The following is a 15,802-nucleotide window of genomic DNA, read 5'->3' as shown; positions in this document are numbered from 1 at the left end:
ACCAAAATCCAGCCTCAACCATACCAAGAGGCCTCACGATGTCATTAGTGACTCCGCCTACCCCACTCACACAAACAAACAAACAAACACGCTTCAAAGGACCTGACGGGAAAGGGAGGTCAGTTCGCCACTGGCTGCGAGGGGAAAGCGGGTGAGAAAGAAGCTTGCCCGCGGTCCTGGCTCCTTAGCAGCTCACTGCCCCGCCGCCCCTCCCCCCGCCCCGCGGGTGCTGCGGCTTTAAATCCCCCGGCTCGGAAGCGCGCGGCGGGCGGTTGCCCAGGGAGACAGATGCACAATAGCTTGCGCGCTCTCCAGCCTAGACCGGCCGCAGCGCTGGCCACTGAGCTAGCGGCCACCCAGCTTCCCAGCCATGGCCAACTTGCACTCGCGTCGCAGCTTCAGAAAGCCCGAGACGGAAGAGGACTGGCGGGAGGAAGAGGAGGTGTTGGCAGAGATGGAGGAGGTGGTGGAGGAGGAAGAGGAGGTGGAGAAGGAGGAGGAGGAGGAGGCCGTAGACCCAGAGAAGAAGAAGGTGGAGGTCCACGGGACATTCAGCGATGAGTACTTCTGGAAGGCTTTGGAGCTCGGTGTCAGCAATGGCGAAAATTCAGAGCCCTACCTTCCCCGCTTTACCAGCATCCTGAGCCCCAGCCTGAGCCCGACCCCGCCGCTCAGCCAGAGGCTGAGACCGTCGCAGAGCGAGACCCAGAGCTGGAGCTCGCAGTGGAGCACCTCCACTCCCCAGAAAAGTACAGCCCCTGCCCGCCCCTTCCTCTACGGCTTCCCGGGCCCTCGGGGCTGCGGGTCGTCCGACTCCAGAGCCTTGGTCTCCTTGCGCGGCTGGTTTCTAAATACATGCACACTCCACACACAACCCAGTCTATCTCCGGCCCTTCTGTCAGAGGCACTGAAATCTTGGCCGAGCCTTTGTGATGGCTCAGAGTTAGGACATCGTTGAAACGCTGGGCGAAGCTGAAGTTTGGGTGGTGCCATAAGGAGCGCATTTGGTAGTACTCCTCTGTGCATTCTGGCCGTGATTTTGTTTCCTCCCTCCCTCCCTCTCCCTTTCTCTCCCTTTCCCTCCCTCTCCCTCCCTCTATCTCCCCCCACCCCACGGTCCCCCATCCCCCCAACCTCTTTTTTACACACACACACACACACACACACACACAGGAACGTTCCACTCCTGGAACAGTAGTGCCTTTAGAGTGTTATGCTTCTAAGACCGTCCTCCAAAAAACCTACCTCGTGTTTAAGTTCCTGTGCTAAAACCACACTAGTCTCTTCCTTAAAAAGAGAGGCAGGGCAGTTATCTAGAGGATTCTCAACCTCCCAGTATTGATTTCTGCCAGGATCCTCCTCTGTTGGGCAGAGCGTGGGAGGGGGCTGTCCTCTGCATTATAGATGTTTGGTAGCATCTCTTGCCTCTAGAGGGGGCTACGCCCTGAGCCCCCACTCTATGATAATCACAAATGTCTTTAGATGTTGCCAAAGGTCTCCTGGGGGGGTGGGGGGTGGAAGAAATTGCCCTTCTGAGAGCCACTGATTTAGGAAGAGTGGATAAATTGTTTAATGTTTCATTCAACAGGTTTTCCTAAAATATTCCAGACATTTAGGAAAGACTTTTCTGAAACGAATTTAAATAGGTAAGAAATGTTTTGCTTTCATATTATTTTTGGAAGCTGATGGTGTTTACCTCTTGGATAAACATGTCTGGAAATAGAGTAAAATAATCTAGGACACTTACAAGTAATTTCTTCAAAAAGTTTTTTTGGGGATAGAGACAAGGTCCCTGTCCATCTACCCACAGACATGGCATGTCCACTTCATAAAACATGAAATAATAACACTCTGCCAGGTAGACAATAGCCAGGGTTCTGAATGTTTAGGGCATAGGTCTCTATTGGCTAAATGAGACCGTGATTACAGACATATTCTGTGAAGGAGACTGGAAATTATAGTCTTTTTTTCCCCCCTTCTCTCTTTTTCTTATTGTTATTCTTGCTATTAGCCTTCAAACACAGGAAGAGACCAGAGAAATACCTTTTGGGACATGTTTATAAATCTTCCCTGAAATCTCACACCAAACCTGAGTCCACAATCTTGAATTATTATTCACCTAAACTTTGCTTTTACAAGCAAATTCTAAATTCCTAAGCATCAGGATTGTTCTGTCCCACTTTTATGTTTTTATTTATCCTTTTAATTCAACTTTTTAAGTAAAAAATATGTACATGGTTAAAATATTAAAGTATACAAAGGTATAAAATAAAAAATCTCCATGCCCTTCTTCATCCTCACACTCCCACTCACCAGTTAACATATTGTTAACAGTTTGTTTCTAATATAATTTTATTTGGTTTTTTTTTTTAAGGTTTTATTTTTAAGTAATCTCTTTACCCAATGTGGGGCTCAAACTCACAACCCCAAGGTCAAGAGTTGCGTGCTATACTGACTTTGGCCAGCCAGACACCACTCCAATATAAATTTAAATAGTGTATTTTCATTCTCTGATTTATCCATTTGTGACATTTATGGGCTTCCCACCCATGAAAGATGAGGACTATAACTCATTACTATTTCTCTCCTCTTCATTTTTGGTAGTGATGTTATTTTTAGTTTTTCTAGCCTTTAGGATTTTAAGGTATTTAAATCTCTACTATCTGATTTATCAACTTTAGCAGCTACCTATTAACTCCTTTTTTTTAAAAAAAGATTTTATTTATTTATTTGAGAGAGAGAGAGAGAGCATGAGAGGGGAGAAGGTCAGAGGGAGAAGCAGACTCCCAGCTCCACTGGGAGCCCCATGCAGGACTCCATCCCCGGGTTCCGGGATCATGACGTGGGGCCAAACAGCAGCAGTTGCTTAACCAACTAAGCCACCTAGGAGCCCTACCTATTATATTAATTCTTATTATGAAACGTTAACCCACTAATGCACTTCTACTTTCTTCTATCTCTCCTCACACCCCTTCCTATCCCAAGTAATACATTATATACATTTTATAACAAACTATATTAATGTGTAATATATAGTCATATAAAGTCATTTTACTTTGCCAAGTTTTATGTTCATGTTGTGTTTTATAATCATAATTAAGTCAGTACAAGTTAATTATAAAAATTGAAAGCAAATCAACAATATAATTTCATGCTAAGAATCCAATAATGTGATTGGATTAGTGCACCAAAAAAAAAAAAAAAAAAAAAAAATCCTATGCTAGTAAAACTTGGCTCCTAAAACGAGAACTTTTCACCTCTCAGTTGTTTTTAATTGTCTTTAGCTTTCCTGAGTTGGGTGCAGTGGCCACATTTTCTTGATTCCCAGCTTCTATTCCTTTCCTCTTAGCTGGAGAAACTCCTCAGGTAATTATCTCATGCAGATCTCATAGGTATTCAAACTCCTGAGTTCTTGCCTATCTGGAGATTTCTTCATTTTACCCTCATACTTAATTAATATAACATAGCATAAAAGAATACATTTAAAGCCCTTTTCCTCAGAGCTCTGAAGATATTGTTTCTTTGCCTTTTAGTACCTGGTATGCTGATCGTTCTGATTCTCAGACACTGGTGGCATTTGATTCCTTCCTTCATTTGTCTCTGTTCTTTCCTTTAGATATCCTACTGGATAGCTGTTGGCCCTCTCAGGTATCTTTAAGATTTGGGGTATTTATAAGATAATACAAAGCCCTTGTACAAAAATTTTTATTTCGTTTTTCATATTTGTCATTTCCAAGAACCAGATCTTGCTCTGTGTTGCTGTTCAAATAGTTGTTGCTTGTAGGTCTTTTTTGAGAGTATTCTTACACTAAAGTTCTTTTTTGTTCATTGAAGTTCGTTCTTTTCAGGATGAGTTCTGTTTATCTTGGTGCTTCTCTTCCATACTATTGATTGCCCTTAGGTGACTGGTAAGCCTGTGTTATCAGTTTGTATTTATAAATGAATGGCCGTTAGGCAGGCAGAATGGAGTCGTTCTGCAGCTGAGTAGTTCTTCACAGCACTGCTGGAGGCTTGGTGGTGATTCGTGCATGCGTGGGTGGATGGGGCCTGTCAGAGCCAGCCTCTCCTGGAGTGTCGGCTGGAAGCAGGCAAGCAGGATGCCCCCCTATTACCAGAGTTAGGATAAGGACACATTGCTTCATGGTCGGAGTTCTTCAGGCATTTCATTTCTGGGTGGGGTGTCCCTCCTTCCTCATTCAGGCCTATCCGGCAGGTCCTGTGGAAACTCTCACTGTGCTCTGCTTGTCTTTCAGACCCAAAATCTCCACAGAGAGGCTGCCCACTCTTTGTGGGGAGCAGTGGTTTGGGCTTCATCTGGAAATAAAAACAACCTTCCTGTGTAAGGGGAGAAGAACAGGCCTGGCTGTGGCACTGGCCAACTGCTTTGAGTTGACTTCTTGAACTCCTCTGATGGCAGTCCCTAGCTCCCTCCTTACTGCATTTGGTTGAGTCTGAGCAAAGAACTTCCCAGAAGAACTTTACTTACCTCTTTTGTCTGAAGCTGTGGTATTCTCCACTCTGGTTTTCCATCAAATGAAAGCCATTTATTTTTGTTCTGTAAGGACTTCAATATTACTGGTCTACTGATGACGTGTTTCTAATTTCCCAGGGATTTTTTTCTTTTTTCTTTTTTTTAAGATTGTATTTATTTATTTAACAGAGAGAAAGTGAGCACACAAGCCAGGAGAGGGAGAAGGAGGCTCTCAGCCAGCAGGAAGCCTGATGAGGGGCTCGGGAGCTCTATCCCAGGACTGTGGGTCCTTAAAAGACTGAGGCACTCAGGCCCCCTCCAGGGCTATTTTTGTATTTGTTTGTTTGTTTGTTTGTTTGTGTTTGTTATTTCAGTAAGATCTTGGATAGGGAGGGAACTGGGTGCTCAAATGCCAGCTTGACCTGAACTTCCTATGATGTGGGAACATCTATCTCTTTACTTGATCAAATTCATAATTTCCCTTCATAAATCTTCCTAAGAAGACGCTTCTTTTAGATTTCCAAGCATTCTCTGGTGAATTTCATGAGATTGCGTTTTTGTGGAAATCTGTCCTTAAAAAGTCATAAAAATGCAACCACTATTGGCTCACCTCCTATTTTTAATTGCCCTATTACTATTCTGGTTGAAAATGGGGCCAACTGTAGGCGGCAGATGAATGTGGAGAAACAGATTTTGAAGCTGAACAGGTTAGGGCCCCATCTCCATCTGGCCCATGCAATGTTTCAGAAATTCCCTAGAGCTTCAGTTTCCTTGCCCGGAGAAAGGAAATATTAATACAGCCTTGATTAGTTTTTGTTAATTGGAATGAAATAGAGTGAATAAGGCAACTGTTGTGAAGGGACTACTACATAGTAAGTTCTCTATAAACGTTAATTTTGTTATCCTCGGTCACCCGCTATCTTTACACAGAATTTCAAAAACAATCTTTGGTATTGGTTTCAGGAAGGCAAAGAGCCTTTGGTGGATAATGTATTGATTTTGCTAACCATTGAATTCGGGAAAAAAGCACCAGACATACAGTGCTGTCTAGGGATTGCTCTTTAATATGCCTTTACCCTTGAGACACCTGGGTGGCTCAGTTGGTTAAGCATCTGCCTTTGGCTCAGGTCATGATCCCAGGGTCCTAGGATCAAGTTCCACGTCAGGGTCTTGCTCGGTGGGGAGCCCGCTTTTCCCTCTCCCTCGGCCTGCCGCTCCACCTGCTTGTGTGTGCTCTCTCTCTCTCTCTCTCTGATAAATAAATAAATAAATAAATAAAATCTTTATATATGTATGTGTGTATATGTGTGTGTGTATATATATATATACACACACAAATATATATATATATGCATATATATATATATATATATATATATATATATATGCCTTTACCCTTGGTCCCCGTAACTTATTTATCTGGTAGGTGAAATAAACAGGATCCCCCAGAGATTTGCAGAGGTGGCTTTGGCTGAGTTATTCTTCACTTATTACAAGACACAGTCATTTCAGGATTAAAACATCCCAGTGATGCAGTGTGCCAAGGAACTAAGCATTAAAAAAGGAAGGTAGAGACATAAAGAGAACGAAGAATGGTTTTAACAAAAAAAAAAAGTGAGAACCTAAAATTGACTCAATTATTTGAAAAAGATTTGATAACTTCAGAAGATCCAGAAAATTATTACAAAAAAAACCTGAAATTCAAAGAGACAAAGAAACTTGAAGCAATAGTTATTACTCACTTATTACTGGTAACAGTCATCTTAACTAGTAAAAATATATTTCTGCCTTTCTATCATGTCAGTGATAACTCAAGTAACTGAACTACTTGTAGAAAGAATACCAATTGTTTGATTACAAAGCATTGAGCTTCAACTTTAAAAAAAAAAAAAAAGGTTTGGATTATTTTTAAGCTACTTAAGTGGAACACCTGGTTGGCTCAGCTGGAGGAGCATAGCACTCTTGATCTCAGCATTGAGAGTTCAAGCCCCATGTTGGAAGTAGAAATTACTTAAATAAATAAAATGTACAATATGTCTCATTTAAATTAAAATAAATGTTTAAACACACATTCCATCACTGTCACCACCAACGCACATGCACTGATAATAGTGGTGGTAATTTATTCCCTGGGCGGGGGTGGGGTGGGGTGGGGATATGGCATTGGGAGTCTCTGGGACTCAGGAACACTGCCCTATGATGAAAACACACTGTGCCTGACTTTACTGAGAGATAACAATGGAAGAATATATTTCAAAGAAAATAGAAACCAGGCTCTCCTATGTACCTGCAGTATTTGACTGTTAAAATGTGCTGTGTTCCGAAGAACTGCTAACAACTCTATAGATACACTCAAAACTAACACTTTGTTTAAACTTCAGGACTATGTATCACACTTTGTATCCAGGAATTCCAACATCAGTACAAACAGAAGAAAGCTGGCTTCAAGAATTTTCTGGCAAAAGGCGGAGGAGTGAGTAGTTTAATTTCTTAGCTTTGGCTTGGCAATATGTTCGCATCAAGAAAAAATCTGCCCTTATGTTTTGATATATGTCTTCATTTTTTATTAAGAACTAAAATGCATGCTGTTTCTAAATGCGAACCATTAAGAAATATATAAAAATGAAAATTTTAATTTATCCCAGTATAAGGAATTATGAATAGCCTTTTCTTTGAACTTTTCTATTTTTTTATATTATGTCACGTATTCATCAGAGGCTTATCGAGCACCTACCACGTGCCAAGCACCCATCATAGTCCAGACCCGGTTTTAGGGAAATGGCAATGAAGAAAAACAAACAAACAAGAAAAAAAAAAAACCCTGTCTCAGTGATCTGGTGTTAAAGTGTGGAAGGTGTGTGCGGGGCTGGTGAGGTAGATAATACACAAATACATAGTACATTGGACAATAGACATGCTAAGGAGAAAAAGCAGAGGAAGGGACAGGAGATGTTGGGTGGGAGGGGGGCAAGGTGACATGGAGTGCTCAGGGAAATCTTCACTGAGAAGCTAAGACCTCAAGGATGTGAGAGAAATGAGCCAGAACGGTTTCCAGGGAAAGAGGATTCCAGGCACAGGGACTGGAGTAGCATAGGCCTCCTCCCAGAGCAAGGGGGCAGTCAGTGTGGCTGCAGGGAAGTAAGTAGGAGGAGGATCTGAGGGTCAAAGGGACAATTGAGGACCAGATCTTTATAAATGGGACCGAAGTAGAAAGACACTCCAGGGTTTGCACAGAAGAGTGACAAAATCTAACAGGAGAATGGACCAAATACTAAAAAGATGTTAATCATTCCCAAATTAATCTATGCAGTAATTCTGATGGGATTTCTCAATGGAACTTGACAAGTTGATTTGTCACCCCATCTTAGCAGTGTTACAAGACAAACTGAGGCATTTTCAGATGTCTAGGTTTGAGCAAACATGGATTGAAAATGGAGCAGTGCCCAACAGGACATAGTTAGGAGTGCTCCCCAGACAAGAGCGGGGGCAGGGGGAGGTTCTTACAGAGAAGACCCCGGAGCAGAACAAGGAAATTTTTTAATTGGAGAGCTTATGGGTTTGAGATATATGGGAAACCTCCTTGGCTGTCCCCATTGGCTGTTCTTAACCTTGAGGCATTTACAGGAATTGACTGGCGTGGATTTCGGTTTGTTTACCTAGGCTACCAAGGAAGGCAGCCGGGCCACCTCATCTAATGGCCGCTCAGTCTGAACCAAGCAGGAACCTAGTGAGCCTAAGTGTGCTCCTCCATTTCTTTCAGATCTTCTTTCATAGTTTTGTGGGGGATATTTTCCCCATAAAGGACTCATGCAGCTCTTCCTAGTTTATTCCTAGGTGTTTTATAGTCCTGTATTGATGTAACAATTGGACACTTTTTTCCCATTTTCTAATTATTGTCAATGCATAGGAAAATTATTGATTTCTATATATTAATCTTGTATCGGACCCACCCATTGCTGAAATTTCTTACTAATGCTAATAGTTTGTAAGTTGAAAGTCTGCAGAACAATTAACATTTCCCATGAGTAATGGCAATTTTATCTCTTCTTTAACTTTTTTACTTAGCAGTGCATGATGGACACCTTTCCATGTCATGAAAGATAGATCTATTTCATTGAAACAACAGCATAGCGTTACTTTATATACAGTTATTGTGGCTTATGTAATAAAACTGATGGCTAGATATTTCAGAGTTGGTTTGGTTTGGTTTGATGTTTTGAGCTCTTCCCCTTAACAACTCATGCCTTAATAAAAATCTTTGTGCATACATTTTTTTTATACCTGTGCTGGTATTTCTGTCGGCCAAAATACCTAAAACACATTTAAAATTTTTCCGGATACTCCACATAGGAAGTGCATGGAGCCCACTTCTTTCTCCCACAGCAGTCCTTGCTGGTCCTGGCTCTGTGAGCAAACGGGCCAGCTCCCTCCCCATACCTCTGTCCCACTGTAGGTTGATCTGGTTGGTTTCCATCATTCCAGTTCTATCCGTTTAAATCCTCTAGACATTTATTTAAAGTTGCTGATGGTTACCTTCCCCATTTCCAGTACTGCCATGGAATCTGTGGAGGGAATAATCCTCATGGTTGAGTTCAGTGTCTTAAAGGAGAACCCTTAGCACCCTTCAACCTGAAAAGTCTTTTACAGAATAACAGACATAAGGTAGACAAAGTAGTACTTTAGAAAGAGGGAAACAAAAGAGTCTGCAAATAACGTTTATAATCAAATAAAGTGTGCATCTCTGTAGAAGTCTAGGACCAGAAAGGAATAGGGACACATTTTTAAATATGATCCTTCAGTGGTGGCTCTCCTCTGTTCCCCACGATTGATAAAAAGCTACGATTGTTCCCCACAATTGATTAAAAAACAAAAAAGTAAAAGGTACAAGGTCAAAGGTCAAACAAACACAGATAAGGGTATTTCTTTTTCCGACAGGCATATTTTCTTTTACATTACACTTCTTTCCTACTTTGTCAGGATTGATGACAAATGTACACTCATTCTACAGGGAAGGAAGCAACCTCTGTAATCAAAGAAACTGAACCTGAAAATCTGGCTTCTAAGTTAAGAGGTAAATGGATGTTTGGAGTCCTTCCCTCTGCCTGAGAAGGCCAGCTGCCACTGGGGAACCACACTTAACTGGGATGTGCCCGCCCCTCTCAAAATGCCCTCCCTTAAGAATTTACCCGAGGAGGTGGGGAAAAGGTTTCAAGACATTGTAAAAGTGTGTGTGTGTGTGTGTGTGTGTGTGTGTGTGTGTTTTGAGATGGGTAGTGGGTGACGAGAGAGTAGAAGACTCTGTTACAAAGATTTTATACTTGCTTTCTAAATTGATGCTTTTCTCTTCAGAAAAATGGGTAATTAATCCAGAAGAGCGAAGACTGAGTATTTTATGTGAGCTGGAGGTAAGAAACGTTTATCAGTCCAATACTCAAGCATGTTCATGGTAAATATCACTTATTCAAACATCGATTCTCTCTCTTTCTAAAAATGTAGTTTAAAGAAGATTTCATCACCCTGTTTGAGCCTTCTCTGAGAACATTGCCTAGCATCGGGCCACCATCCATTCTGACATTCAAACCAGAGAGTTCCAATTTAGGCATTAACTTCAAGGTGATTTTAATTCGTGTTGTTTTAAATATTTTTAAATTTCATTTATTAATACATAATGTAATAAGCCATGTGACGATTTGCCCAGAAGATATGAACATACTCTAAAAAACAAAGCCAGGCAAAGAGCTCTTTTATGTGGAACGGCACTCAGGGTGGCTGTGTCTGTCTGCTGGGGCCGCTGGACCTGAGTACCGCCAACCAGGTGGCTTAAAACCATGGCAACTTACTGTCTCACAGTTCTGAAGGCTAGAAGTTCAAAGTCCATGCGCCAACCGGTCCACCCTCTCAGACAGCATGCTTCCTTGCCTCTTCCTAGCTTCCAGCGTGGCCATGGAACCCTGGCCTTCCTTGGCTTGGGGCTGTTCCACTCCTATGTGGCCTCAGCTATCCTGGCATTCTCTGTGTGTCTGCGTCCCGGTGTCCTTCTTCTCCAAGGACACCAGTCCTGTTGGATTATGACCTAATGACTCATCCTCACTTGCTTACATCCGCAAAGACCCCCTATCTATATAAAGCCCCATTTCCAGGGACCAGGGGTTGGGACTTCCAAACTGTTGTTTCAGGGGACACGATTCATCCTGTAACAGTGGCCACAAGGCCTGACAACAAAGGTGAATGTCTGCCATACTTGATCACCTTAAGTGACCAGTTACTGCCTCTGCCTGGTGGGGAAGGGAAAGGCCGCCCTCATAATCCCAACAGGACCGCACACTGTCCTGCTGCACCAGAGCTGGGAGAAACTGATGGGTGGTATGATTATTTCCAAACTTGGGATGGCTTGGCCATGTGAAGAGAGCTTCACCATCCCCAGACTGGAACCTCCTTCATTATTTACTTCGGGGTACACTAAAGGTGCAGGCTTCCTCCCTGGGAATAAGAGCCAGCCATCGTGGGAGGCGGCGTGAGGCAGACGTGTGTGTGGGAATGCTGGGCGGACACACCCCATGCTGCTCATAGCCGCTCGGGGCAGCACATTAAACTCTACAAGTCTAATGTGGCGGACACATTAAACATGCCATGGAATGTAATATTGGTCAGTATTTGCTGTTTGTGTTTGTCCAGGTTTTTCTAAACTTTAGGCTCACCCTTCAGACTCTTCAGAATGAAATTCTTGATTCAAACCTAGCTCCTTCCTCTTGCTGAACCACAAAAGCTTGTACCCAAGGAAGTGTCTGGCGTTTTCTTCTGCTGACCCCCAGAGATGGTTTTGAACATGAAGAAAGCCTGGTGGCCTTTCTTCCAGGGGAGTGGTCCCTACACTGGCCCCCGGATCTTTATACACGGCAGATCTCATGGGGCTTTGACAAGGGCACCAGGCGCTGGCCTGCCAGCTCTCATTTCCAGCTGCAGCCTCTTCAGGTGCAGAGGCCAGCCCCCCTCGTGATCTTTGGAAGCATCTCCACCTTCCTTCTCCCACAGGTGAAGGGTTGAAGGGACTATGGGCTGAAAAGCTAATGACCCAGACCCTGGTAGGGAAATGGCATCGCCACACTCTCTTTCCGCCTGTCCTGTCACATGAGAGACAAACTAGACGTTCCACCACCATCTGTCCAGGGCGGGGCTTTACCCACCCCTCCCAAAGTGTTCCACTTTCAGCCATGCACAGTACTTATTATCGGGTAGTTCAACAGCCTCAAGACAGTAGCCCTCACTCCCCAGTGATGAATGCTTGGTGGCACCGACCACCTCATCCACCCTTTGGCCCCACAGTGGTTATTTTGCCAGTCCTAAAGAATGGAAGATACAGCTGGCCTGGTAGTGCTCGAGACCTGCGAGCCACGCACGAGATGGGTTTTTCCCAGAGGCCTGTGCTGGGCTTGGCTGCTGGCCTGCCCAGGAGCCCCTGCAGTCACAGTTGTGACCTCAGACACTCACCTAGCCATAGTGCCTCTACCCTTGAGCCCCTAACTCCAAGTCTCCTGTTGCTTCCCCTGGCCTCCCACGCCCCTTCAAACTTACCCTCACAGCACAGACAGGAGAATTCAGAACCCCAACCTGCGGGCTAATGTGTGTTATCCTTTGTCTTCTGCATCAAGTCACACACTGTAATCCACACACTTCCAACCAGACTCTGATGTCAATAGTAAATAGTAAAGTCAATAGTAAAGTCATTTGTGCAACTTTCTTTCTTCACTGAGGAGGCACCCTAAGGACCCACAAGTTCCCGATGGGTTCTCTGTGCTCTGGTGAACCAGACAGAGGCCCTCAAAACACCACCTCTGCCTCTTCAGGCCTCCCCAGCCCTTGAATAGAAATAATGTCTCATTACTGGAATATACAGACCTTGCAAGTTTGGTGCCTTCTGGTATAGGATCTCAGCCCCCTGCAAGTTCCCCCACCAACTATTTCAGCCCCCAGGGATTGTGACAGGTTTGCACATCCCCCAGCCCCACCCCTGCTCCCCTACTGGACATTTGCGGGCCCCACCCAGAGCCCTGACTCCTGCTGCTCCCAGAGGCTCTGGGCCTCCTTGTGGGCATTGATTCATTTTTGCTTTCCCCTCCCTGAAGGAAGAAGAGGAGGAAATATCACCCCAGTGTGAATTTTGTGGGGGCGATCTAAGAACATTTCTTTCCAATATGGATATTATCTCTGATGACAATAACTCGGAATCAATAGAAGTAAGTTCTAAAGCAGGTTCATGGAGGAAATGGTGTTACTTTTAAACATATGAAGTATTTTCTCCTGCATCTTCTTACAAGGCTTAACAGGGTTACATGTTAGCTGGTGGGGAAATGTAAATCATAATCACAACAGGATAACTTTTCATACCCCCTCTGATGGCTGTAATCAGAAAGACGAATAATACTAACAAATGTTGGCAAGGATGTAGAGAAACTGGAAGATTATATGGCTTTCAAGAAACAGTCTGGCAATTCCTTGAAAAGTTAAATACATAGTTACCTACAGCCCAGCAACTACACTTCTTAGTTTATGTCCTGGAAAACTGACAACCTCTACCTCCACAAATACTTGTACACCAATGTGCATAGTAACATGATTCATACCAGCTGAAAAGTGAAAACAACCCAAATAACCATCAGCTGGTAAACAGGTCAATAAACGTGGTGTATCCATATAATGGAATATTATTCAGTCATAAAAAGAACGAGGTACTGATCCATGCTTACATGCTCCAACATAGACGAAAGTTGAAAACGTTATGCTAAGCAAAAGCCAATCATAAAGTACCACAAGTGTCTGATTCCACTTACATGAAATGTACACAACAGGAAACCTATGCAGAATGCAGGTTAGTGGCTTTGGGGGAGCTCAGAGGAGAAGAGGATGGGGAGGAAGTGTCGAGGGATAAGGGCTCATGTTCTAAAAGTTGTCTGCAGTGATAGTTTTGCACAACTCTGTGCAAAACTATCACTCAAGAAAGCAGTTACCAGAAAAAAGTAACCATTGATCGATCGTTATCAAAAGTGCATTAGCCATTTTTGTTTTTTTCCTTCTCTAATTATCTTCATTGAGGACTAGTGAGATGAAAAATGGACTCTTTATTTTTCAGGCCTCCTGTTGTAGGTATTTTCAAAATCTGATTGACTACATCTATGAGGAAAAAAAAAAAACCCAGGGCCCTACAGCGGAATTAATCTGTATTAACCCTCACGCAGCCCATGGCAGTGAAGTTGACAGACTCAAAGCAAAGGAAAAAGCCTTACGGAGGTAACTGAGCCTTTGATATTGAAACTCAGGCCCACTGAAGAAGAGGGCTTTTTGTCGACGAACGTTGTTTTTTCAAAATTTATAATTTTGAAGATGTGTTCCCAGTAAAGAAATAAAAATTGGCCAAAGCAAACCCACTAAAATTCTTGGTGGATGTTACTGAGATTCAGAAGCTCCCAGAAACTCTGTGAACACACCAATTTAAAGTAGAAATCTACCAACTGCAAATTCTCAGCTCAATTTAGAATTCCCATGTTGGAGAAATTTGTTGACTAAAGAGTAGAGACCCGTATGTACTGATCAAATGCCTGGATTCACAAGTATTTAAAGATAAAAATAATAAGGGGCAGCATTTAAACAGTTAAAATTTGTACTAAAATTCTGTTTTAAGCTTCAAAACACATTTCAGACTTTTGCATCATATTTTTCAATTTTGTAGAAAACAGGAGCGACAAATGGCCAGACAATTTGCAATAATGACAAATGAACAGACTAATTTTTCTGAAGAAGGTGAGTTCCTCAACGCTGATGTTATCCATCAGTTGAACATAGAAAGCTCAGATGACTAAGAGCTGAAATTGGCTTATTTAAAAAATAATATTTAAAATGTTAATTCCAGGGATGCCTGGGAGGCTCAGTCATTAAGGGTCTGCCTTTTTGGCTCAGGTCCTGATCCGGGAGTTCTGGAATTGAGCCTGCTCTGCAGGGAGTCTGCTTCTTCCTCTGCCCCTCCCCCTTCTCCTTCCCTCTCTCTCTCTCACTTGCTCTGTCTCAAGTAAATAAAATCTAAAAAAATAGTAATAATTAAAAAATAAATAAATTGTTCATTCTAGTCAATGCCTCAGTTAAAATGGTTCAGAAAATCTGGTGTTTCAGTTATGTGGCTTTTGGAGGTTTTTGTCTTCTGCTTACTATTGTTATTGATCGAAATAAATTAGCAACATCTATAGACCACTTTACAGGTAGCTGTACAGTTGTTCTAGTTAGGGGTAAAATTGAAGGAGCACTGATTTTTAGAATCAGAAGTTCTTGATATATATCCTTGCTCTTCTCCCTATAGGTTGGCTGATTTGGGGTAAATTACTTAATCTTTCTGAACATGGGGTTGCTCCTCTACCACTCAGAGCCATTGAAAAGATACTTAGAAAAGATCAATGTTTGTTGTGGTTTAAACTAAATCTCTAGTATAAAGTTCCTTGATATTCCACTATTTCCTACTAAACATAAGGCCAGAAAATTTCACGTAATAAAAAATCATCTTTCTTCTTTTAACAAAGGAACTTTTTTTTTTTTTTTTAAAGATTTTATTTATTCGATAGACAGATCACAAGTAGGCAGAGAGGCAGGCAGAGAGGGGGAGGCAGGCTCCCTGCTGAGCAGAGAACCCGACATGGGGCTCAATCCCAGGACCCTGAGATCATGACCCGAGCCGAAGGCAGCGGCTTAACCCACTGAGCCACCCAGGCACCCCCATTTTCATTTTTTTAACAAAAGAAGATGCTCACTTTAATTTAATGAAGGACGTCATTTTTATTCCATTAAAAAAAAATCTGATGAAGTGATCCTTTTGTAATAGGGTTTAAAATTTCATTTTAGAAGAGAGGTTTTTGAATATTTTAAATATCCACTTTCATGTGATTCTTTTCCCATTAGATTCAAAGCATTTAAAAACAATTTCTTATCAACTTTCTGTGGATATCCCGGAAAAAGAGCCAATTGCTGACAGACTACTTGATTTCCAACTAGAAAACAAAAAAATTTCCATTGTTTGCTGTGATGCTAGAATAGCATGTGGAAAGGTAATTCTCTTGTAATTTTTTTACTCACAACTCTTTAAAATAAGTTCTTCCTAAAATTGTAAAAGCTGTCATAATGAATATAACAGGTTGGCTACAGAACACATTTAACTCTTTGTCAAGAAGAAATGGTACAGACTTGGCTCTTTAACTTCTACTAGACTTTGTATCAATGCTTTTACATATATTTTATGGTGAGCTATTTTAGTTAAAGGGTTTTTATTTTAAAATGTGATCATTGGAACATTTA

The 15,802-nt window shown here is 42.3% G+C and overlaps 1 protein-coding gene across 1 annotated transcript in view; it reads left to right on the top strand.

Annotated features, from left to right (window-relative positions):
• The first annotated feature begins 261 nt into the window (after positions 1-261).
• ERICH6 (glutamate rich 6) overlaps positions 262-15,802 on the top strand; it is a 31,359-nt gene continuing 15,818 nt past the window's right edge. Inside the window, exons 1-10 of the mRNA XM_004755544.3 lie at positions 262-749; positions 1,589-1,646; positions 6,853-6,944; positions 9,480-9,542; positions 9,821-9,876; positions 9,968-10,084; positions 12,595-12,705; positions 13,599-13,756; positions 14,196-14,266; positions 15,410-15,555. Of these exons, the coding sequence (XP_004755601.1) occupies positions 371-749; positions 1,589-1,646; positions 6,853-6,944; positions 9,480-9,542; positions 9,821-9,876; positions 9,968-10,084; positions 12,595-12,705; positions 13,599-13,756; positions 14,196-14,266; positions 15,410-15,555 (1,251 nt within the window). The 5' untranslated portion in view covers positions 262-370. The remainder of the gene's footprint in view (positions 750-1,588; positions 1,647-6,852; positions 6,945-9,479; positions 9,543-9,820; positions 9,877-9,967; positions 10,085-12,594; positions 12,706-13,598; positions 13,757-14,195; positions 14,267-15,409; positions 15,556-15,802) is intronic.

The sequence above is a fragment of the Mustela putorius genome, unplaced genomic scaffold (genome assembly GCF_011764305.1).
Source record: "Mustela putorius furo isolate JIRA1106 unplaced genomic scaffold, ASM1176430v1.1 tig00003834_pilon_pilon_pilon, whole genome shotgun sequence".
In the NCBI taxonomy this organism is placed as follows: domain Eukaryota; kingdom Metazoa; phylum Chordata; class Mammalia; order Carnivora; family Mustelidae; genus Mustela; species Mustela putorius.
This window is presented reverse-complemented; position numbering and strand designations above follow the sequence as displayed.